Source organism: Heloderma suspectum, chromosome 2, assembly GCF_057233095.1.
Source record: "Heloderma suspectum isolate Gila_16-S chromosome 2, 16-S_ref, whole genome shotgun sequence".
NCBI classification, from domain to species: Eukaryota; Metazoa; Chordata; class Lepidosauria; order Squamata; family Helodermatidae; genus Heloderma; species Heloderma suspectum.
In genome coordinates, this window is record NC_139459.1 from 85,698,169 (window position 1) to 85,721,634 (window position 23,466).

General features: G+C 43.3%; 1 protein-coding gene across 1 annotated transcript in view; it reads left to right on the forward strand.

Annotated features, from left to right (window-relative positions):
- Window positions 1–23,466, forward strand: part of ROR2 (ROR family WNT receptor 2) — a 178,148-nt gene that overhangs the window by 141,459 nt on the left and 13,223 nt on the right. The window contains exons 5-6 of the mRNA XM_084834028.1: window positions 9,619–9,746; window positions 19,410–19,724. Coding sequence (XP_084690154.1) covers window positions 9,619–9,746; window positions 19,410–19,724 — 443 coding nt within the window. The remainder of the gene's footprint in view (window positions 1–9,618; window positions 9,747–19,409; window positions 19,725–23,466) is intronic.

Genomic DNA, 23,466 nt, shown 5'->3' on the forward strand with positions numbered 1-23,466 from the left:
CCGTCTACAAATGGAAAGGCTCCTTCTGTTCATAGAAGGGACTAACACTCTTTGGGGACTCCTGCTGGCAGAAGGAGGGGAGGAAATGTTCTCCAATTCCCTATTCTCCCTAGTACAATATCTCATATTGTTCTGGAGGGTGTCCTAGCCTCCAGAGTGTTTTTTAGGGGGTACATGGGAAAGGGCTAATCAGCAAAAATTGTTTTCTTACTTTTTTGCCAATGGGAGCATCCCATGAGCAGAGTTCTGTTCACAGGAAGTTAAGATCTAAGCCAATGGCTTAGAACATTCAGATGTTGTGATGGAAATAAGCCAGAATGAGCCTTGGGCTCACCTGTTCCCCTCTCTTCCTCCAGTGCAGCCATGAGGAGCAATCCATGCTGCAACATTTTGTTGCAGAACCCACTTGTTCATTGGATTTTAACAGTCCTTTCTGCTATTGTCAATGAAGTACTGATTAGATTCTACTATCTTGGTCTATTTTTCTGCGAAGAACCGTTTTCTGTTTATACATGCATCTTTTACTTTATATCTTTTTTCCAAGCTATATTTAAACTCCTGTCACACCATAATGTCATAATGTTCCTAGGGACTCCTCCTGATTCCCTTTTCCAAAGTATCCATTTCAGTTGGCAATAGAAATGAGCTTAAAGCTGATCCGTAGTGTAATCTACCCTCACAAGGAATCAATGTCTACAGCCGCATCTGCTTCTTGCTGCTGTTGTACTATCCTCATGCATGTCCAGAGTAGACTGATTATATCTCTCCAGTAAATTCTTTGGCCAGAGGCACCATTATTTCAGTAATGGAGGAATTCTGCCTTACTTCTTATGTCAGTGGTTAATTACTTGCCTTTCTTTTTGGTATTATTTGCTCTTGCATAGCTAAAAAGATACTAAAAACAGCTCAGTTATGTGTAATTAGATGAAGATATTAATGTACTGATGTAATTTAATATGGACACTTCAGAGAGGACCTGAAATTCATCAGGATTGTTTATTTAACAATATTTATGAATCGCTTATATGGAATAACTTTCTAAGTGATGTACAAAGGACAAGATTGCTTTTCTGGGAATGCCTGTTGGAAAAGGTATGATTTCAGTAGGCACTGAAAACCCAGAACGTTTGGCACTTGCCTAATTTGTAGTTGTAGGAATTCCAGAGAGTGGGTGCTATGATACTAAAGGCCCTATTCCAAACTGTTACAGACTGGACTTCCACAATCTTGAGTACCACCCTGATGAGTGCAGCAATGGAGCAGGCCGGTAGGGGATCAGGGGATCTCTTAAGTATCCTTGTCCTGAGTTGTTTAGGGCTTTGTAAACAAGTATCAAAACCTTAAACCTAGCCCGGCAGCAGATAGCTAGCCAGTGCAGTTCCCTCAGCATAGGTGTAATATGCTGGCAATAAGCTGCTCCTATTACCAACCTGGCTGTGGTGTTCTCCACCAACTGCAGCTTCTGGCCCTTAAAGGGCAGCCCCACAACAAGTCTATTGCAGTAATCCAGTGTTACCAATTGGTAACCAATGCATGGACCACAGAGGTCAAGCTATCCCTGTCTAGATCCATGAGCACCCCCAGACTACACACATGTTCCTTCAAGAGAAGCATCACCCCATCCGGACCAGGCAGCTGACCCCATTCCTGGAAATGGGAGCTACTCACCCACAGAGCTCCCATCTGCCAGGATTCAGACTCTGTTTATTAGCCCTCGCCAGCCCACCACTGCATCCAAGCACTGGTCCTTGCCCAGCCTCCCTTGATGCAGATGTACAGATAAAGTGAGCTTGCTATCATCAGCGTATTGATAGCACCTCACTCTAGATCCCCTGATGACCACTCCCAGTGGCTTCACGTAGGTGTTAAATAGCACTGGGGACAAAATAGTGCCTGCATCACCCCACAGCCTAAACGCCCGTGGGCCAATGAGCACTCCCTCAAAACTGCTGTCTGAGCCTGACCCTGCAGATAGTACTGGAATCATTAAAGAATGGTGCTTCCAATACCCATCTCACAAAGTCGGTCCAGGAGGATGCCATGGTATCAAAAGCTGCTGAAAGATCCAGTAAGGGCAACGTGATAGCACTCCTCCCATCCCTAGTTATATTGGATCATATTATATTGCCATTGGCTAAGAATAGTCTGTTTCCAAAATCTAATTGATTTAATTAGCCAGTTACTGCAGTATGTCTATGCCGTGAAAGAACATGGGGATATTTATTCATATGCTTGTATAAGAGCAGTATAACTCTACACATCGGAGCTCAGGCCAGCATGGATGGAGAGGTTTGCAAGAAACTTAATCCCAAGCCATAGGAGAAGCACAATAGATGCAAAGTTTAAGTCAGGATTCACCAGTCTGATGCCCTCTGGATGTTTTGGACTGCAATTCCCAGGAGCCCCACCAGCATGGTCCATGGTCAGGGTAGATGGGTGCTGTAGTCCAAAACATACAGAGGGCAACCTTTCAACAAGATTCAGACAGTAATGGCTCTTCTTCAAAATAGACCCCAAAAGGAGAGAAATGTCCCAGGATGCAAAGATTTTATTTGTGGAAATCCCAATGCATTTCGGATTTTTTTTTTTTTTTTTACTTTTAAGACCTTCTCAAGGGGTTATAAAAACAACTGCAGATATTCTTATAACAAAATGACCCTTGCTGTAATTCACTGGTGACAGCAGTAGATATTTTCTTATAAAAATCTCTGCAGACGTTTTTGTAACCCCTTGAAGGCTTTAAAAGTAAAAAAGATGCCGAAATGCATTGGGCTTTCCACAATTAAAATCTTTGCATCCTGAGATGTTTCTCTCTTTCGGGGATCTATTTTGGATACTTACCAGCCTTTGCATCCCCTTTTCTTCAAAATAAGAACCTTAATGAAGTTTAATGCAAAGCCAGTTCATATTTCTACTTAATTCCGCCCTGAGTAGAGGACTGTGTAAAGAAATGAACCTGACTGTATACGACTGCCGCCCAGGAAGACCAGCAGCTGTGTTTTCAAACCACCCAATAGAGGCTAGGAATGTAGCTCATGCAGCATGAAATTGCAAAGGCAGTTCAACGTAATCACACTTGACCATTCTAGACCTATTTGTTCATTCATGGGAAGGTTTCCAGTGACTGTGCCCATTAATGAATTATCGTGTAAAGTTGCATAAATGAAGCAAAGCAACTGTGTGACTGCCCTGCTTGGCAATGTAACCCTAATTTCAAATGCCTGCAATTCTTGGACATGTCATTGAAGTAGTTAGGCAGTGATAACAATGCACCACAAGTGTAGAAGTTTCTGTGTGCTTTTAGAAGCCACTGGCTTAGATAAGCTGTACTAGCACATGCTTCCAATGCATCCTTCCAATGCAGCTGTTATCTTCCCCACAAGAGTGACACCACTGTTGCTCACTCACCAATGTCACTGTAATCTTGCATGCTCCTTTTGGGCCAAGGAAGGCACTGGCTGTAAAAGGAGCCTCTGCAAGCCTGAGCAAAATTTCAGGCTTGCAGGCTTCCCCCTCCCCTTTCCTCTTCCTGTGCAGTCAAAAGGAGTACTTAACCAAGATTCAGTTTCTATGATTCTCAGCTTGTCGTTACGTATGAACCAAGAATCATGGTTTAAGAAAAACTATAGTATGTGTTTTTAAACAAGCCAGCTAAACAATCCAGAGCTTGTTGTTGGCTTGTTTAGCAATTGACTAGAGTTCGTTTTAAACCATGATTTCTGGTTCATACAGAATGACGAGTCAGGAGTTATAAGAAGCAGTAACTGAATCCTGATTAAGGCTTCCCAGCCACAGGAGAGGCCTGTTCATATAGGCCTAGTTCACACATAATGACAGCCCAGAGTATGAGCTGTTGTGGAATCATGGTTACACAGAAACATTGTACTACGGTTTAACGGTTTAATTACAAACAACCCGAAGAGAGCCGATGGTTTCTTGTTAGGCTGTGAACCCTTGGTTGTTACTGGTTAACAACCCATAGTTAAATCCTAGTGCAGGCTTCACATGTAATGACAACCCACAATTCAACAGCAACCCACGATTCAGTGACAACCCATACTCCAGGATGTTGTTACTTGTGAACCCGGTCACAGTGCTAAATCCTGGGTTAGCATTACTTGCAAACTGGGCCAGTTCGTCTGCCCTGTTCTCTCTTGAGTTGGCTGCTCTTGCAATCTCTGTACTGCCATAAAGTTGTAGGCAAGAGTAGCAGGAGCATATAGCTGAGCAGTGACTTCCTTGTTCCTGAGTCTTCCAAGACAAATAAAGGCTTGTGTAATGATAGAGAGTAGGTGGCAGTGGTGGCAGGCTTTTCTTTGCAAGGCGCATAAGACAGAACAAGGTTAGAAAGAGTTGGTGCAGCAGTTTTTGCCCGTAGAGCTGGTCTAAGCTGGTGGCTCAATAACACTGACTAGAGATGAAGAACAAGAGCAGCTTTATTCACCTGAAGAGATAAGGAGTAGATATGAAACAAGAAAAAGATTCCTGCAAAAAAGCATCAGTCATTTATATTCTGCATATTATACAAGCATCTGTCATCCATCCATTCTAAGTAAAAGAAGTCTTAAGACTTTAAAACTTGATTTTATGTTCTCAACACTGATTAGGCTGATATGTGCCTACCTATTTTCTTGCTACTGAAGACAATATAGTTATTATTTTTCTATTCCCTCTGGCTTATTCATATGACACCGTGCATACAATAGATGTGTTAGACAGTTAACAGGCATCATGTTCTGTCTGTATTTATTCTGACATCTAGCTTATTTGCTTTATAAAGAAAAGCTCCTTTGTTCCATGGGTACTTTTGAAAGCTTTCCCTGGGTGGTGTTAGTATATTACATGCCTAATTGCAGAAACCTGTGAGCCTAATGGCACAGAGGAAGTTATATCTAGTAAATCTACAAATATTGCTTCGTCGTGAAAACTACAAATCTGAGTTCTAGTTAACGAGAGAGGCAAATTCTCAACATCACTCAAGAAATCTGTGGCATCTTTTCTTCATTAGTCACTAATTCATAAAATCACCTTTGCCAAAGCCATTTGTCAGTGCTAATGAATTGGGCAATGGTACTGCTGATAAATGCGTTTTATGGCATAGGGAGAGATGTTGTTGATTTTAAGGAATATGTGACTTTTTGCCTACTCGTAAACAGAGCAGTTCCACTAGTTAAGTGTAACATACCTGATATTTCTTTAGGTATAAAAATATGCCACATTTCAAGTGTCATTGCTATAAAGATACATATATTTAATTAAGTAAAGCTCTGCAATTTTTGTTGAGTATTATTGGTGCGATGGTACTGTCATATCTCTTTTGTTAAGGATAGGCAGTTGATGCTTCTGTTTTTATATCTATTTTACACAGGAAAGGGATTTGGGAACTGAAACACATATAAATCTGAAGCACTGGCCTGGTTGGAGATGTCAAAGCCAAACCATTCTTTGTTAATTGGGTGCATGCATTGTGCTTGTGTGCTCTTTTGTCCTCCCTTTCCATCAGTGGTGGGCAACATGCAGGTCTCATGCGGTCTCTGTGGGGCCACTGCCTCCACAGCTTTATTCCCAGCACCCTGTTTTCCAGCAGAATTGCAGTTTCTGCAGAGAAACAGGGCACAGAGTGGTGGCATGCCCACAGGATCCAGTGGTGGCGTGCCAACTTCGGGTGTTGGGGTGAGGCACGGGGTAGAAGCAATGCAGCTCCTGAGCCTACCAAAGCTGCCCACCCCTGCCTTACATGTTAGAATTCTAGATGCTTCACATTCTCATTTCCTGGTGCACAGTAACCATAGTTTGCAGCAACATTCAGACTGGGCAAACAATGATTAACACAAACCATGGTTTGCCTACAAACCAGAACTGGAAACCTATGTCAAGCCATGGCAATGTGGGGCTAGTCACATGTTTGATTGCTATTCCATGTTTAAAAAGAACTCAACCCTAAACTCCTGCTTGTGGAGGAGGAGGTCAGGCTAGAATCCTCTCTGCTTACTAGCTTTCCGTAGACAGGGATTTTTAACATAGGGAAGCATTCAGATATGCTGTTCTACATGCATTCTGAAGTGGTCCTGGGAACACGTTAAGTGTATACTTAAAAGTGTAAAATATGGATGCTACAAACAAATTATTGAAACTGTGTTTAGCACACTGATATGTGTAATGATGTTTGCATTGGCTGTGTCTCCCTGCTGAGTATACTGTGTAATGTGTGAAGTGGCCCTAAGAGATTACTTAAAGCTAGTCTGTGTTATTGAGTTCACTGCTAAGGCCATTTTCACAAGTGGCATTTAAATTTTTCTTTGTATTTCCTGCAGCCAGTGGCTCTTTTTCATTTTCTATTCCATGTTAACACCGGTCAAAAGAGACACATTTCAGGCTAAAAGACTGGCAGTATCCTTTGTTATAACTATTTTAGAGCTATATTTCTGGTTAATTTATTCAATCATTCCTTAAAATACAGGATGATAAAATTAACAGCCCAGCTCTCTGGTTTTCAAAAGCAAAATAAAAAATAAATGTAATAAATAAATAATAACCATGTTATTATGATGAAATCAACTGAAACTTTGTGTAATTAATGAGGCAATATTTAAACAATCCTTTGAGTGTCAGTATAGGCAAGTACAAGTATTGTTTCACTGTTTTAAACCATCTTTAGGTTTTGAATTACTTGATGTGATGAAGATATAAAATCCATTTCAGGTTGAACCTAAGTCAAGTTTTTAAATAACGGACTATCATGCTAATTTTTTAAAAGCTTGTGCGGCAAGAATGAGAAGAGTTCCTTCTCCTTCCATTTGAGCTCTGGTCTGCAACTGAGTCACTTTCATTTGGTTGGTGAAAAGTATATTGAAGCTTTACACCAGGGGTGGGCAGAGGGTAGTTTCTATGTGTGGCTTATTTGCAGTAGACCAGCGAGGGACTCCAATTCCCATAACAATCATGATTTTTAGGACTAAATTGGACTGTCAGGATCCAATTTAGGTTGGATTGGACTTGATGGCCTTATAGGCCCCTTCCAACCCTACTATTCTATGAATCCCTGAACTTGAATGTAGATTAGTATTTGGGTGTGCAGGTCAGCCCAGTATATGGCTCATGGCAGTCTTCTCCAACCCAGGCAGGGGAACGCTGGCTCACAGGGTTCAGTAGGTAATTGGCTCTGACCCACTGAGGCACCATTTTGCATCTGGCTCCAGTTGGACCGGGGATTCTAATAAAAAGCAAAGTAGTTCTATGGCTCCAGAAACCCTTTCTGAAATGAGATGGGTCTGTTCTTCTTTTCTTCTGTAAGTTTCTCTTTTTACTTTTCTGGCTGGGTTTTGTTCCATGATGAGTTTAGTTACTGTAAAATTTATTGCATGCCAGTCACAGGAAGGCGGGAGTGTCTCTAACTGATGCTAACAAAAGCATCTAGTGAAGTTTTTGTTAGAAAACAGTAATTCCATGTGTGGGGAAATGGGTTCATGTAAAAAATATTCATCCTACATTGGTACATTTTATTAAATTATATACGGCTGTGCTAAACATTTCCTACATCCATTGTGTTCCTTGATCATTTTTCTAATGAGAGTGCCTGACTTAAAGCTTAAAGTATATAGCGTTGTTTAGCCTTTTTGTTCAGTTGTTTCTATCTGTAATTCCCTAATTGCCATACAGTTGTGAAACCTACCTTTGACCTCCTCTACAGAGGCAAACTTTGCACATTCATTTTAAGAAACCAAGTGCATGAAGAAATCCAGCTGAAACTCTATCTCATCTTCTCTCTCCCCTGCTCCATTGCTTCGTACTCTCTAATAAGGTACAAATGGACAAATATGATACTCTGACTTTAGAACAGGGGACTTCCCTTCTGGCTTTTGCAGGCAGTTGCTGATTAAACTAAAAGGGGAATTGTGGTGCCTTACTCAAAACATCTTTACAAACGAGCTTAAACCATCTTTACAAACCATAAGGAAGTAGCTGACCCATTCAGTTTATCAGACCATGAACTGTTTTATGCCTGTTAGGTGAAATGAGGGTATGCATTTTTCTCCAGGAAATGTTAGAATGTATGGGTCCCTCAGCCACTACCACCTTGTCCCTCCTATACTGCATGTCCCAGGTGCCACTTTTAAAAACATTATCCTAAATTCCCCCTCTCCCTTTCCAGCAATCAGAGCCCAGCAGCGCAAAAGCTGATTGTCAGATCCAGTTCCTGTCAAGTGAGGGAGGGCCCAAGGCTAGGAATGTTGGAGAAATCCACATTGAATTCAGATGAGTTCAGATTTCCATGAATCTGACCTGTGGATTGTATAGCAGACTGGCTTTTTCCGAGTCACATGGATTCCGTGGACTTGTAGACTGTCCTTTCACTTTGCAGGAAGGTTTTCGCTAAATTCAAATTAGCACAAGTAGAATAAAATTCTGGTAAAAAAAAAAATCTGATTCCATCAATGAGCAGATGGCAGAATAAAAGATGCCTGACAATCCACAAAACACAGATGGAAAAGACTGAACAAAATCCTATATCCTTAGCCAAGGCGAGGAGAGAGGCAAAGGCAAAGATGATGGTCACTCACAGGCTTGATTGCAAAATGAGATGATTTGTTTTGCTAATAAGGTTCAGCTGAAAACAGCCTTAAATTAGTAGTACACTTGAGACACCGCTTCTGGTGTTTTGTCTCAGACGCCTTTGAATGAAGCACCAGCCGAGTCCAAAATGACAGGGTCTCTCACATGCTACTTTTGCCCTCAAGTGACTTTAGCTCAGGGACCATCTGTGATGAAGCCAAAAGCTGGTGCCACGTCCAGCTTGACAGGTGTCTGTACAAAGTGACAGCATGAATCAGCTCTCAAGTAACAAAGGTTTCAGCTTTCAAGATCTTAGCAATTGGTTGATTCTGGCATTATGAGTATGGACGTTTTATATCAGTGTTACTCTGGAGCCATCTCCATTTGCATTGGCTGCGTTAAACTGATTTTAAAAAGTAGGACAGAGTTCAACCCAGACAGTAACTCAACATGTGAATTAGGTTCTATACTGTGAAAAGAATTTGGCATTAAGTCTTACGTTAAAGAAAGGGGCCAGGGGAGGTGGGGAAAGCACTGATTTCTTTCTATTTATCTAAGCCATAGTTCAGAATTACGCCATATTTTAATTAAATCTTGGCAAGGCCTGTTTTGCTGTTCACTGAAGGAAATGAAGAATTGCAGAACTAGGTGGGAGAAGAGAAACAACTGCTTGCCTAATTGCGGAGTTTGCCATTCGATGCCAGCAATGTATTATGAGGTGTAACATGACACATATTACTGTCTCGGTTGAACAGCTTTTTAATAGAATATCCTGTCACATCCCATTATCATTAGCATTAGATTTCTAGGATAATTCTTGTTTTCAATTTGCAGAGGTTTCCCCCGCCACTTCCGAAATTAAAATGTTCATTGGTGCCCTTCTTATTTCCAAAACAGTGTCAACTGAAACCGAGGAGGAAGAGCAGAGTCTGGAGGAATTAACAATGTCAGATTTACCATCTCCTTTCCCCATTTCCCTTAAAAACCGTAATTCTTTAAAATTCATCAGGGACAGGAGGACATCTGCAGATGTACTTAGAGGCTCCCAATTTGTCTTTTGCTTAGGGAAGATTACCATGAAGATGGGTTCTGCCAACCTTACAGGGGAATTGCCTGTGCTCGAATCATTGGAAACAGGACCATTTATGTGGACTCGCTCCAGATGCAAGGCGAAATTGAAAACCGAATTACCGGTAAGCCTGCATGCTTCTCTTCTAGTCAGAAAATGTCGTATTTCATGGAGAAACTTGAAATCCAATGTTAGCACCATAATAAATGGAAATCAAACCAGGCAAAGCTTTTTGAAGCTTGCATCTTCAAGTGAATTGAGACAATCTGTTTTTCTATTATGCAGTAACTTTCAGCAGTCATATGTTGGAATCCCCATGGATTTCACGTGTGATGGATATCTTGTGATTTATGGCTTCAAGACACATTCAGGGAAGTGTTTCTCCCTACACCTTAGTTCCAACATCTGGGCATCGGGAGTACAATTATAGCCTTAACGTAGTTTTGTACACACATATAAAAGAACATTATTTTGAAGGAAATAATGAATTCGTCCAGGGTCTATTTCAGGGGTGGGCAACATCAGAGGATCCGTGGGCCAATTTGCAACCTCCAGAACCCATTGGGGGCCTCATCCTTCCCAACTGCCAGTTGCCACCAAATTCAAAACAAGCACACCCCTTGTTTAATGCAAAAACACACTCCCAGAAGCCCTGGGGGAGCACAGATTGCATTAAAACAAGACATGCATCCTACAGGCACTTTGTTTTAAAGTGAAAATCCTGTTTCTTAGCTGCTGCTGCCAAATTGCCAACAATATTCAGCGGCAATTTATCAGCAGTGACTTGGGGGCGGGAGACCGCAGCAAAGGCTAGGGGTCCACATGTGACCCAGAGGGCCTGTGTTACCCACCCCTGACCTAATTGATTGCCTTGTTTGGAGCTGGAGGTTCCAGGTCAAGGAGGGGATCCTTTAATTCCCCCTGAAGCAAACATCTTTGCTCACTTACATCTTTGCTTACTTGTGTGAATAATTTGATGCTACATTTTCTGTTGGCACCTTGGTGAAATACACCCTGCTCACTACTTATGGCACACAGGTGTATAGGGTATGTGGATGAACTTAGAGGGTGTGGTTATAATATATTACGGATTGTCCTTTGACAGCCCACCGTGAGTTAATTAACCCTTGGGGTGCCACAGCACATGCTGTCCATCATTATGAATATGCAAGTCCCACCCCAGGGTTGTTGTGCCATACGAACCCAGCCGGTGGAGGTTATTTGAGGGTTAAACAACCCTCACATAACCCACCATCTGTTTTAGGCTATGCAAGGGTTGCTTAATCCTCAAATAATTCCTGCAGCCCAGGTTTGGAGGACACCACAAGCCACAGCAACCCTTGGCCGGAGCTTGCATATTCATAATGGTGGATGGCACATGTCGCAGCACCCCGAAGGTTAATGAACCCATGGCGAGCTGTCGTGTCATGCGAACTGTCCCTTCATGCTTCATTATTCTGTGGCCTCCATGGCAGTATAGTTATAGCTGGTTGTCTCAAGGTGTGTCCCTTTGTGCCCTCCAGCCAAGGACCAAGTACTGCTCTAATACAGGCTGTTAAGTAGTGTGGATGCAAAACCAAGGAAAAAAAAAGGAACTAATCTGCTACAACCAAGCGGAGTTGTAGGTGGTGGTAAAGAAAAGCACCATATATTAATATACTCCCATCTGGCTTTCAGGTATAACTGAGGGATCTGACCTGGTGGATATTTCACCTCCTGGGCGATATGGTCAAGTCTTTTACTGCTGACTCCATGCCTCTCCCTAAGTTCTTATTCTGCCAATGCCATACATGCAGTTACTTTTAAGAACAAGATTTACGGTGCTTTTCTCTGTGTTGAGAGATCCTGACAGCTCCAAAGACTGAGCAGTACAGCCCTACTACTGCTGTTGGAGGGGTTTTGTGAGTAACTACAGCTGCACATAAAAATCCACATGAGTGCCAGATAAAAGTTCACTTTGGGTAGGGTTATGTGACTTCTTAACTTAGTGATTATAACTTAATTAGCTTTTCATGTGAGCTCTGTTTTCCATTCATAGGTAAAGGTTGCACAGGATGAAAAGAGAGCTGAAAATGAAAGGGAATGCTAAAAAGGAAAATACTAGTCTTTCACATTCACATGAAAGTCGATCCTTGCAGTCCTGCTTGGTCTGGCTGTCTTCTAAATCTAGGACACCAAATGTCCAGTTCCAGTTCAGCATCCTAACATTCAGTGACAATTCAACAATTAATTTCAATCCCAGTAATGCATTTTTCTAATTTCACCTCTCTATGCTTAATTAAAAGCTGTGCTATGCAGTTACATATTTGTGTAGTACCGGATATCAGATATCCATTAATATTGGAACTCGCTATGCAACTGGGTTTTTTAAAAAATCATCTGTATGTACACTTCGAAGCCTATTTCAAAAAATAAATTGCTTGGTACCGGTGGACATTTTTCAGGAAACATAGCAATTTTTACATTTGTTTTTTTCCGACTGAGGTACCTTGGACACACAGATATAGACTTGCAAATATGATGCAGAGTATTGAATGGGTGTACATTTCTTTATTCATAGGTTTCCATAGTGTAATCTCCTTGAAGGACCAATGGTTTGGATCCAGCTTTTCCTTCCACCAGTAGTAGTATTCCCAGAGCAGAGTTCTGCTCAGAATGTTCCTGCTGGAGGAAATAGGGGGAGGCCATTTTTTCTGATTTCCCCCTCTCCTTGTCATCCCCGAGCCACCTTCCCCACAGTTCCAGAGGGTCCCCCAACCCGCCAGAGCAGATTTTTGGAGGCATCGGGAGCTGCAGGGGTAGGAGATATCAACAAAAAAAGAGTCCTCCCTTATTCTACCAGCAGAATTCCTCTGCTGGTTCAGAAGCCTTCCATGAATGGAAGGAGCCTGCGGAAGAAAAATTCTGGATCCAAGCTGTTGTTTTTAGCTCAGATTTCATGTTGTACCCTGACAACTTTCAGAGAACTCTGAGTACACATGAAGGGCTCAATGATACATTGAGTGAGTTCGCACAACACAGCAACCTACCCTGGTGAATAATCCACGCAGCATCGGTTGTTCTCCCCGTCAGTCCCCCAGCCAGCTCCAGCAGGTCTCTCAGGGGGCTTGGAGGCCGAAAACATCTCCCCCTCCCCACTCCAATCACGAGTTCCCCAGCTTTTTTTTCTTTCAGGCATTTGTGCAAATTAGGCCAAAAAATTATTTTAAAAATATTTTTTCATCTCCGGGGATGTGCACAAATGTCTTCCTGACTTTTTTTTTTTTTAATTTCCCCAGGATTTTCACAGTTGTGAAAGTCCATACTTAGGGCTGTCAAACTATATATAGCCTTGCTTTGTCTATTGCCTTGTATGTTTCAGCTGTCAAAGGGAACAAAGTATACTAGGAAACATACAAGGTAATTGACAAGACAGGACTGCCCAGGGGTCAGTGCAACACTTAGGGATCACCTTGCTTAGGGACAGATCTGGTCCCATCTTCCTGAGCTGTCAATTACAAAAGGAGAGATTGGCAAACAAGTGACCGTCCCTCCAAAGTGCCCTTTGGGCATCATTGCAGGGGCAGTCACTGGTGAGGAAGGCTTGAGGTGGCACAGGCAGGTGCGATCACCAAGAATGGCATGGTGTTTTGCTGGTCTTGCTGAATGGCTTGCTTGCTGCTTCCCACAACCCATGGTGGGTTGGCTGTCCTGGGTTCAGATAACAAGCCAACCCATTGTGGCTAGAGCAACCCCTAGAACAAGCCATGGATTGTTAGGGTGGCTTGTTGCCCACAAACCAGACATCCTGCGGGAAGGGGTCCAGGTTTGGACAACATGACAACCACCTGTGATGGGTTTTCGTGTCGTGTGATCCCAGACACTGTGTATAGCTATCAGTGCTTCTAAGGAACAATCTAGAGAACCTGCTACGCATAGGGACACAAGCTTGTACACATAAAATAGTTGTGTTTCTGCAAAAAAGACGTGAGCAAGCTTGCACACAGGAGATGCATGCAGTAATACCAAGGAGCTATTTATGTGTGTGTGAAGGAACTGAAGATCTAGCCAAGGCTTTCAGTGTTGCAACTGCAGTTTCCACTGACGAAGGGGCAAGCAGCTTTTAAAACTGTCAGGGCGCAATCCTATGCACGTTTAGACAGAAAACAGTCCTACAACTCCCAGCGTTCCCCAGCCAGCACTAAAACAACTTTCCTTGTTGACTGTGGGAGGTGCAGCAGTAAAAACTTGAAGGAGCACTCCAACTGCGTGCCATTGTGGTCTACTTGCCCCTGCGGAAAAGGCTCTGTGGGGACTGCAACCCTGGTAGTATGCACAGTGGGACACCTTTTAGGATTGAGACGATTATTTATTACACATTGTTTGAAAGTAAAACAGTTCTAGATGGGGAGAATTTTTGTATGAGGAAAAAGCAGTTTTATTATTATTTTAATAAAGAAAACCTAAGCTTGCATCCGTTAATTTGCATTTAACTTAAGTTAAAGCCAGTGAAGTGTGTAACTATGGGAATGAAAAGTAGTGACACCTACTGTCCATGTCAGAAATTTTATTTAAAGAGGTCACTTGAAAAGCATTTTGGTCTTGAAGCTCTTCAGTGTAAAGTAGCTCTAACATATCTCCTTTTTGTGACGCAAATATGTTCCAAGACGTACATGAATGTTCTTTTCTTCTGTTTCTATCTGGCCACTTCCGTACTCAGGGCTGAAACTTCCTGTGCCCTTCTCCAGTTCAGAACTTTATGCCCAATGATGTTTGCCTTGGCTTCTTTAAGCCCAGGCGACCTGAGTGGTTTATCTGTATAGTACTTCTCTCGGGACTGATGTTGGCGTCAGAGCAACCCAAGAAAGGTCCGAGGGCTCCTGCACTATCAAGAGTTGCCGTGGCCAAATTTAGCACCAGTGTTTTAGGGAAGTCAGCCTTGGAATGAGCTACATTGTAATATTTCTAGGCAATCGGTGACAAAAATCTACACAGTGAAAGTACTGTCCTGCTTACTCTGTCTGTGATGTGTATACATATAAATAACACATGCAGACATTATGCTAACAAGTTCAAACAGCTGCTGGGGGGAGTGGGGAAGGGGAGGTCATTTCCGTACCATGTATCTCTAACAAGAAGCCCAAAATTGGTTTATATTGAGCAGTGAACCTCCTGAATCCCTGGCACTGTTAGTAGTTAGGAACATAGGAAGCTGCCTTATCTATCTAGCCCAGTGTGGCCGACACCGACTGGCAGCGGCTCACCTGAGTTTCAGGGAGGATTCTTTCCTAGTCCTACTTGGAGAAGCCAGGGACAGAACCTGGGACATTCTACATGCAAAGCAGGTGCTCTACCAGTGAGCTACAACCCCTCTTTTTCTTTAAACAAAACAATTTTTTGTGATTTGTAACAAGATATTTCTTTCCAAGGGGGTGTCCACAACCAAGCTGTGTACCCCTGACTAAAGAAAGGCAGCATGCATGTAGGGCAGCTGTGAGACCAGCCAGTATCCAGCTGAAGCTGGGGCCCTTCGGGCAGAATCCAACAAGGTGCTTATGCCTCTGCCGATTCTCTTGTGCCCCCCTGATTCTGTGGCGCAAAAGGTGGGTCCTCCCAATTCCATTGCATGAGCGGGACCCACCACTTGCGCAACAGCCATTTAGCACTTCCAAGAGGAAGCCCTAAAACGAGTGGAAACACTCGTTTCTCGAGCAGGTCAGGTTGGTGGAGCTCCTTATGTGAGCTATACTGACCTGCCCTATTCCAGAAATGAGTATTTGTGCTCATTTCCGGTTGTCCCAGAAGTGCTATATCTTCCTCCTGCAAGTGATGAGTCCTGCTTCTGGAAGGGAATTGGTGGGGTATAAGGGAATTGGCAGAGACGTAAGTGCTCTGTTGGATTCCACCCTTTGAAACCCCATTTCCCAATGCACCCACCACAGCATGGTCATCTTTGGGCACTTCTTCTCATGTCAGTGATTCTCAGACCCGTGCTGGTGTAATTGTGTCCATTGGGCAAAACAAGGCACTATCTCCGCCTTTCACTCAAACATCTTCTATGGAGGCCTTACCTGTTCAGCTGTCTTGTCATCTCTGCTGCAGGAAATATTACTTACTTAGCAGCTGGCCAACTTCCAGAAATTTATCAGAAGACAAATCTACCACCCTTTTCAGCTTAACTATCCTTAAGGTTGGTTCAGATTGTGTATAGACAAAACATCCAATCAGTCCTGACTTGTCGTCAAGATGTGTGCACACTTTCATGAAGATGTACAAGTGCAAACTGTGCTGTATGTGGGTAAGGTCAGTAGCAACATCATTTTCATAGCAGCTGGACAAACTACAGTCTCACTTGTAGGAATTGCTTGGTGGCTGTGCCTGTGCAAATTCACACGCATATGCAATCACATGAACAACTAACTGTGTGTGGTCAAGGATGGGCTGAGATTGCTCATGTGTAGGCAATTAATCCCAGTGCTTATTGTCAGATAATTTCTTGTGTTGATTTTCCTCCATCTAAACCAAGCAAATTTGATCCAGTGTTGCCAAGGAGATAAAGTCTCTGGCAAGAGTTTTTCCCAAATATGAACATTCCTTCACTACTTTATGCTCCTTTCCAATTATTTCTTTTGTGATGGGTCCAGTATCTTCACTTATCTTGGCCTTCTTCTTATCTGCATTCTTTTTAAGGCCAGCTTGCTCAAGGATGCTTTGCCATTGATTAAAGTGGGTTTGGTAATTCATTATACTCTTTAGTGTAGATTACTGAAGTCATCAGCAAACATCAGGCTCCTTCTGATGTGCTCATGCTTTTCACTGAACACAGCCATGACTGATGCAAAGAGAAAAAGGCATAACACGGAATTCTGATGCAACCAAAGCTTAACTGCAAACTCTTTGTTGTACTTATTTGGCATTCTTGGCTATTGTTCTGTTCAGTTACTTAGCTGTTTGACTGCCCACCCATGAGAAGCAATCAATACTTTGTTGTCACTGGGCATTTGAATCCATTGTAATCCTGCAGGTGTATCCCACTCTCCATCAGTGGTTCTCCTAATCACAAACCCTTTGCATAGAAGTTGGTTGACTGAATACTGAGTGAATATTGATACTCCATTGGTTGACTCTATTAACTTGTGTGATGAGAGAAAATGGTTCTACCACTGGGGAAACCAATGAGGGGTCCTCAGCCAGGGCCCTCTTCAGGGTTCTGAGCTAGAAGCTAGTATGGCCTCCTAGATGCTTCTGTTTCAGTCATCCTTCAAAGCTCTTACCACTTTCCTGCATCTTGACTCCTGCCATCTTGTCCTGCTTCCATCACCATTCCTATGTAGCTTCATCAGAAGTTCCCAGTGGTTACACTTGAGGTGATGGTGGCAGATCTGTATTTTTTATTTTGAATCATTGGGGGGGGGCATGAGCCAAATTTAAGGAGCAAGGGGCATGCAGAGTAGGAGAGCTGAACATTCCTTTGGCTTACCCCTCTGTAGCACCTCTCCCAAACAGCTTTTCTATCAGACTCGAAGCTGGGCGGATAGTGCCTAGGAAGAGGGATTGTGGAGTGATATGCCACAGGTGGGGGGGAAGGTTGTGCACTCCTCCTCTGTCAAATTGGACAGAACCCACTTTCTATGTGATTGTGGCAGGTATGGGTCTAAACAAGCCTCCCACAATCCAGTGCTCTCCAGATGCCATTGGACATGATGATTGGAGATGATGGGAGGTGTAGTCCAACATATGGAGGGTACCAGGTTGGGGAAGGCTGGTCTAAACACACTGATTTGCCACCATCACATCTAGTTAACCATGTTGCTGTTCTTTCTTTTTGACTGTTGACTTGGGCATATTCCCCTTTTTAAATCAACTCCAGTGTGATGTGAACTTGAGAAATAAGAGCTAGAGGGAATGGAGGGAGATTTGCAGGGAGATGCAGGCTTTAGAGAAGATACTTTTGTACCATTGGCCCATATCAAATGAAAGCATAGCTGTCCCAAGAAGCTAGGGTGGGATAAAAAACAAGACAAAAGACTTCATTTGTACAAGCTAGGCATCCCGCTTGATAAGAGGGTCCTTCAGGGGCTTTTTAACACAGTAGGAGCATGATGTGGATGAGCCAATAGGATGACTAACAGGAGAACAGCTATGTAATCCAAACTGGCTTGCTATACATTCAGAAATCCCTACCTCCAGAGAGAGAGAGAGAGAGAGAGCTGTTGCTGCTCAAGGTGCCCAAGTGAACCTCATTCTGCTTTGCTTGGGTGAAGGGGTGGAGCATATGGCTTTCCCTGAAGGGGTGATTGTGCTTGCGCAAACAGAGATGTGATTAACAGTGTGCATGCCTTTCTGTATGTGAATTTGAGTAAGCGCACTACATGCATGGGTGAAAACTTCCTTGTGCTTTTGGTAAGGCCTGATAACCAATTTAAACTTGACAGTACATTAAGGGTTTGTGTGCAAGAATCTTCTTTTGCCTACTGTAAAAATCCAAATGAATGAATATCACTACCAGATGTTGTACAACCACAATGAACATGTACTGAACTGTAACAACGGGAAGCGAAAGGGACGGAGATGATTTGTCAGGGCACTAAGTAATTCCATTATTTTATAATGTTCTTGCTCGTTACAATTTGTGTTGGCAGGCCGTGCAGACCTGTAACTAACTCAAAGCTATATAATGAGTGGAAATGTGGGGATATACCTATATTTGGGGCTTGATTCATGCATGAAACCTGTGATACATAGTGTCTTATATTTTGTCTAACTTTTAAATATTCAAAAAAATACAAGTGATAAATATCATCCCAGAGAGCAGGACACGGAATAATGGGCTCAAGTCACAGGAAGCCAGATTCCGGCTGAACGTCGGGAATAACTTCCTGACTGTTCGAGCAATACGACATTGGAACAAATTCCCTAGGGAGGTGGTGGGCTCTCCCACACTGGAGGCATTCAAGACGAGGCTGGACAGCATGAATCAGTCCTTTGTTACAAACAGTAACCAGATTTACACTGGTTTAACTGCCACCACTTCAACCAAAGAACTCAGCAAATTGTAATTTTTATGAGAATGCTTAAACTCTCACTACTCTATCAGTCCCAGAGGTTATTTGGATTAAGGCTTGAGACCCAAATGTGTCTGCGTGTATAGTGCAGATATGCATTACTGTGCTTTGTGAGTATGATGTTGTCAAAATATCTACATGGGATACCTTGGTAGCATCTGTCCTCTGTTCCAGAGTGGTTAGCTTTTGTTAATGACCTTAGTGTGGTAGCTCTCTTTGAAGATCTTTCAGATATATGAAATTAGGGCTGTGCACCACTTTGGATCCAGATCCGAATTCTGAGCTGAAGAGGTCTGGATCTGAAGTGGGTCAGATTGATCCAAATCACTTTGGACTGATTTGGATATTCTGAATCCCCCCCCCCCATGTGCCTGCTAAGCTGCGCAAGCCCTCTGCTCCTTACCTGGACGTGTCGCCAGCGCCCACAGCCAGCGCCCTCTTCAAGGGAGTTGCCATTTTCTTTTAAAAGAAATTTTCTTTTTTCCGGAAATCAAATCTTATGCAAATGGCAGCTGTAACACATACACAACATTCCAGGCAAAATGGTGACTCCCACAAAGAGGGCAATTCAGATGTCCGAATATCACTTTGGATCTGGAGTCCGAATCTGGCTGAGGCAGGTTGGGGCCCATTTGGAAGCTCCAAAGCAAGTTGGGGGGCCCTATATGAAATCAATAATAATGCAATATGTTTCATTTCTTATATAAACAAAGCCTTAATGACTGCCTTTTCTTTCTTTTCAGCTGCATTTACTATGATTGGCACATCTACCCATTTATCTGATCAGTGTTCCCAGTTTGCCATCCCATCTTTCTGTCACTTTGTGTTCCCCCTGTGTGATGAACGTTCTCGGACACCTAAGCCAAGAGAGCTATGTCGGGATGAGTGTGAGGTTCTGGAAAATGACCTCTGTAGGCAGGAATACAACATTGCGAGGTCTAATCCACTCATTCTGATGCAGCTCCAGCCACCAAAGTGTGAGGAGCTGCCATTGCCAGAGACCTTGGAAGCTGCCAACTGCATAAGGATTGGAATACCTGTAGAGCGGCTCAATAGATGTAAGTTATCGTTCTTGCTTGATCCTTCTGCTTCCCCCCCCTTTGTGTTTATTCTAATAGAATAAGTGGTTTATGTAGGGCTGTCAACCAAATAATTTTCTTTAGCTATTTAGTCATCTAATTTTTAATTGATGAATCAGTTAGTTAAGAGATTAAAGCCACACTCTTATGCATGCCTACTTGGGAATAAGCATCATTGAACACAGTGGAAGTTACTCCTGAATAAACATGGATAGGGCTGGGTTGTCACTTAAAGTATATTTGCCAGTGGAGGCTGGTGGCGCCAATGCTAATGCGGTGGTGAATCTGCTCCAGGTTTCAGTCGGAGCTCTAAAGCAGCTAGCCAAGGTGCTGCATCCTGTTCCCAAAATAGGCTCAGCACCTTGGATAGCTCTTCGAGAGTTCTGGCTGAAACTCGGAGCTGATTTAACACCCCACTGGCATTGGAGCCACCAGCCTCCACTGATATTTGTATATTACTGAACTCTCAGAATAGGTGCCTTTTTGAGGATGCTGAAGGAGAGACCTAGTTTCCCATAGGTGGGACACAACACCAAATTTGATAAACCAAAGCCATTATATTAATCACTAGAAGGAAAAGCCATCTTAAGTATATTCTTGTTCATTGATTTAGTAATACAGCGTAATATCCAATGCTGCGCAAATGGAAGGCAAGCTCTCGCAAAAGAGCTTTCTCTTCGCCCATGCAGCACCCTCCAAAAATCCTCTCTGAGGAGTTGGGGGTCAGAGAGGACCTACCGAACACTGTAGGCTGTGTCTTATAGCACTGCAGTGAGGAATCAGGTGGAGGGATTTTGCACTGCTTGCTCAAGTGTCCTGATTTTGGTGGCTGCCCCTCCCACTGCAGCCCCAAGACATAACTCACAATGTTCAGTAAGTTCCCCCCAAACCCTCTAAGAGAAGCTTTTGTGGGGAGGGGCCTGCAGAGCAGAAGAGGAGAAGAAAAAGATTGCCTTCACTTGCACGACATTGTAGATCAAGGATTTACTGTACTGAGAGGCAAAATACCTTTGGGAAAAAATGAACAATTTCTAATCCCATCAACACTCTTAATTATGTTGTTTTGAGTTAGCTGTTTATTGATACATTATAGAAAATAAAAGATGTTGGGAAAGACATCTAGGGAAAAGAGGAGTGGGAAATACAATGGAAAAGGGGAGGAGAGAGAAAAGGGGCAATAAGGGGAAATGAGTGCAGGGATGAGGCTTTTCAAAAAGTTACTAATATTCAGTCATTTTATTCTACTTGTCTTTCCTTCTCAAATAAGGAAGTTAGACATCAGTTGTCTGGCCAGAGTTAATCATTTATATCTATATACTCAGTTGACATTGATGTCAACCAACCACCTTCAACCTGATTTGCTGCCTTACTGCTAGGAGGAAAGCCATGATATTTTCACCCTTTTGATACAATACGTATCGAAGTGTTGGAAGCACTCTTGGAGATGTTTCTAAAATGTTTTCCTGTTCAGGTTCTTCCAGCAGGGTTCCAACCAAAATGAATGAGAAACCAATTAAACAAATCAGAAATTAATGGAGTTTTCATTCAGAGTTCATTCCTCAGTTATATGAAGAAGTACTTCCTTTTCTCAGTCCTGAATCTTCCACCATTCAGCTTCACTGAATGACATCAGGTTTTAGTATTATGATAGAGGGAGCAGAACCTCTTTCTAGCCACTTTCCCCACACCATGCATCGTATGGAAAAAGTTGATAGGGAAACTTTTTTTTCTCCCGCTCTCATCATACTAGAACCCAGGATCATCCAGTGAAGCTGATTGGTGGGAGCTTCAGGACAGACAAAATGAAGTACTTCTTCTAGTTAAATTGTGGAATTTGCCACCACAGGATGTGGTGATGATGACCATGAACTTAGACATCTTTATTCCTGCTAATCCCTAAAATACATGTGGGTAATCCACAGCCCTTGAGCAGGGGAAGTCTCTCTCTTGCAGCCTGCCAGGTGTCCTAGCTGCCTCCATTAAGTTCTCGCACTGCTGATTTACCCACCACTCCAAAACTACCTCCACCTGCAACATAGTTAGAGCTGCTATTGGGATTCTTCTTGTGGGAGCTGGCCCACTCCATGGTTGGCCCTCTTGAGTGCAGATACCGTGGCATCTTCTAGCAGACTCTCTGGGAGCCATGCTCAGATGGCTAACAACAGAGAGCACCAGGTAGAAGCTCCACTCAGCAGTCTATCTGGCACTCTCTATTGTCAGGGTGCTGCTGTAAATTGTGCTCCCTTGAGCCTGTCAAACAGCTCTTTGGTGGGCTGGCAGAAGCATGACTGTGATGGATAGGAATGTTTATCTAATTCCTGCTAGGCTGCCAAACAGCTGTTTGAGTGAATGAGTGAGCCTGTTCGGACATCATGCTAAGCCATGATGGTTAGTTTTGAACCATGGTGGCTTGGCGCGACATTTGAACGGGGGTCAGACCCAACTATGCCAGTTATTAACCACACACAAACCACGGTCAGTAACCACCTGCTGCAAGATGGTTAGCAGCGCTTACCATGACATCTGAACAGGCCCTGTGGTTAACGGAGCACTTCCATAGAGCTCCGCGGCAAGAGCAGCCAAAAATGGCTATTACAGGAGCGGGGCTGCTGATGGCTGTTGGCAGCCATTTTCTTCTTTCTGTCTGATTCCGTTACAGAAATAAGCAAAAATTAAATAAAAACAGAAGAAAATTGTGCAAAAATCGCCATATTACTAAAATGTGCATTTGTGCAAAATCGCTATATTGATATAGTGATTTTGTGCACATGTGCAGTTTAGCAATATATGGGGATAATGTACATTTTAGCAATATGGTGATTTTTGCACAATTTTCCACCATTTTTATTTTTATTTTTTGCTTATTTCTGTAACAGAATCAGAAAGAAAGAAGAAAATGGCTACCAATAGCCATTAGCAGCCCTGCTCCTGTAATGGCTGTGTGACCCACTGAGGCTGCTGGGATGTGTGACAGAGAAATTGGAGGACTGCAGGAGGGAGGATGGTTAGAGAGCGGTTCGGCTAACCACACTATGGGCTATGGTTAGCTGCATGTGTGGCAGGAGCTCTCGCAGTGGTTAGCACTAACCACCCTGCAGCACGGCAAGCCTAACCACCCTGTCCCAATGTGTGTCTGGAAAGGGTCAGTGTGTGGCTGCGTTGGCATGCTTGGCGGCTAGCGGTGTGTACTGGTTGCCATTGTGAATATTTGAGCCGTGGTGGGTGGTTGCCACAGCTTATCGTTTCATGTGAACCCACAGCAGAGTGACTTGTTACCATGGTTAAGCCACCCAAAACCTATAGGCTGTTGTTGGCTGCCATTGCACGTGCCACCATTGTGAATATTCAAGCTGCAGTGGGAGGTCACTACAGCTTATCATGTCATGCGAATTTGGGCAGGGTGACAGTAACAAATCACCCTGCCCAAATTCGTATGACACAATAAGCTGTAGTGACCTCCCGCTGCAACTTGACTACTCATCATTGCTGCAGGCATGCACCACAAGCCACCGTAGCTGATTTAAGCCACGCTGCCGGCCGTCAATCATGCGAACCAGCCCAGTGTGTGTGAATGTGTGAAGTGGATGCTGGCCCCAGCTCCAGTCACCACCCACCCCAGCTCTGACTACAGCCACTGCCATGTGGCCCTGACTGCCCACCCATCTCTGCACATGTCCCTCAGGGCAATAAAGGTTGCCCACCCCACCCTAAACCATACATT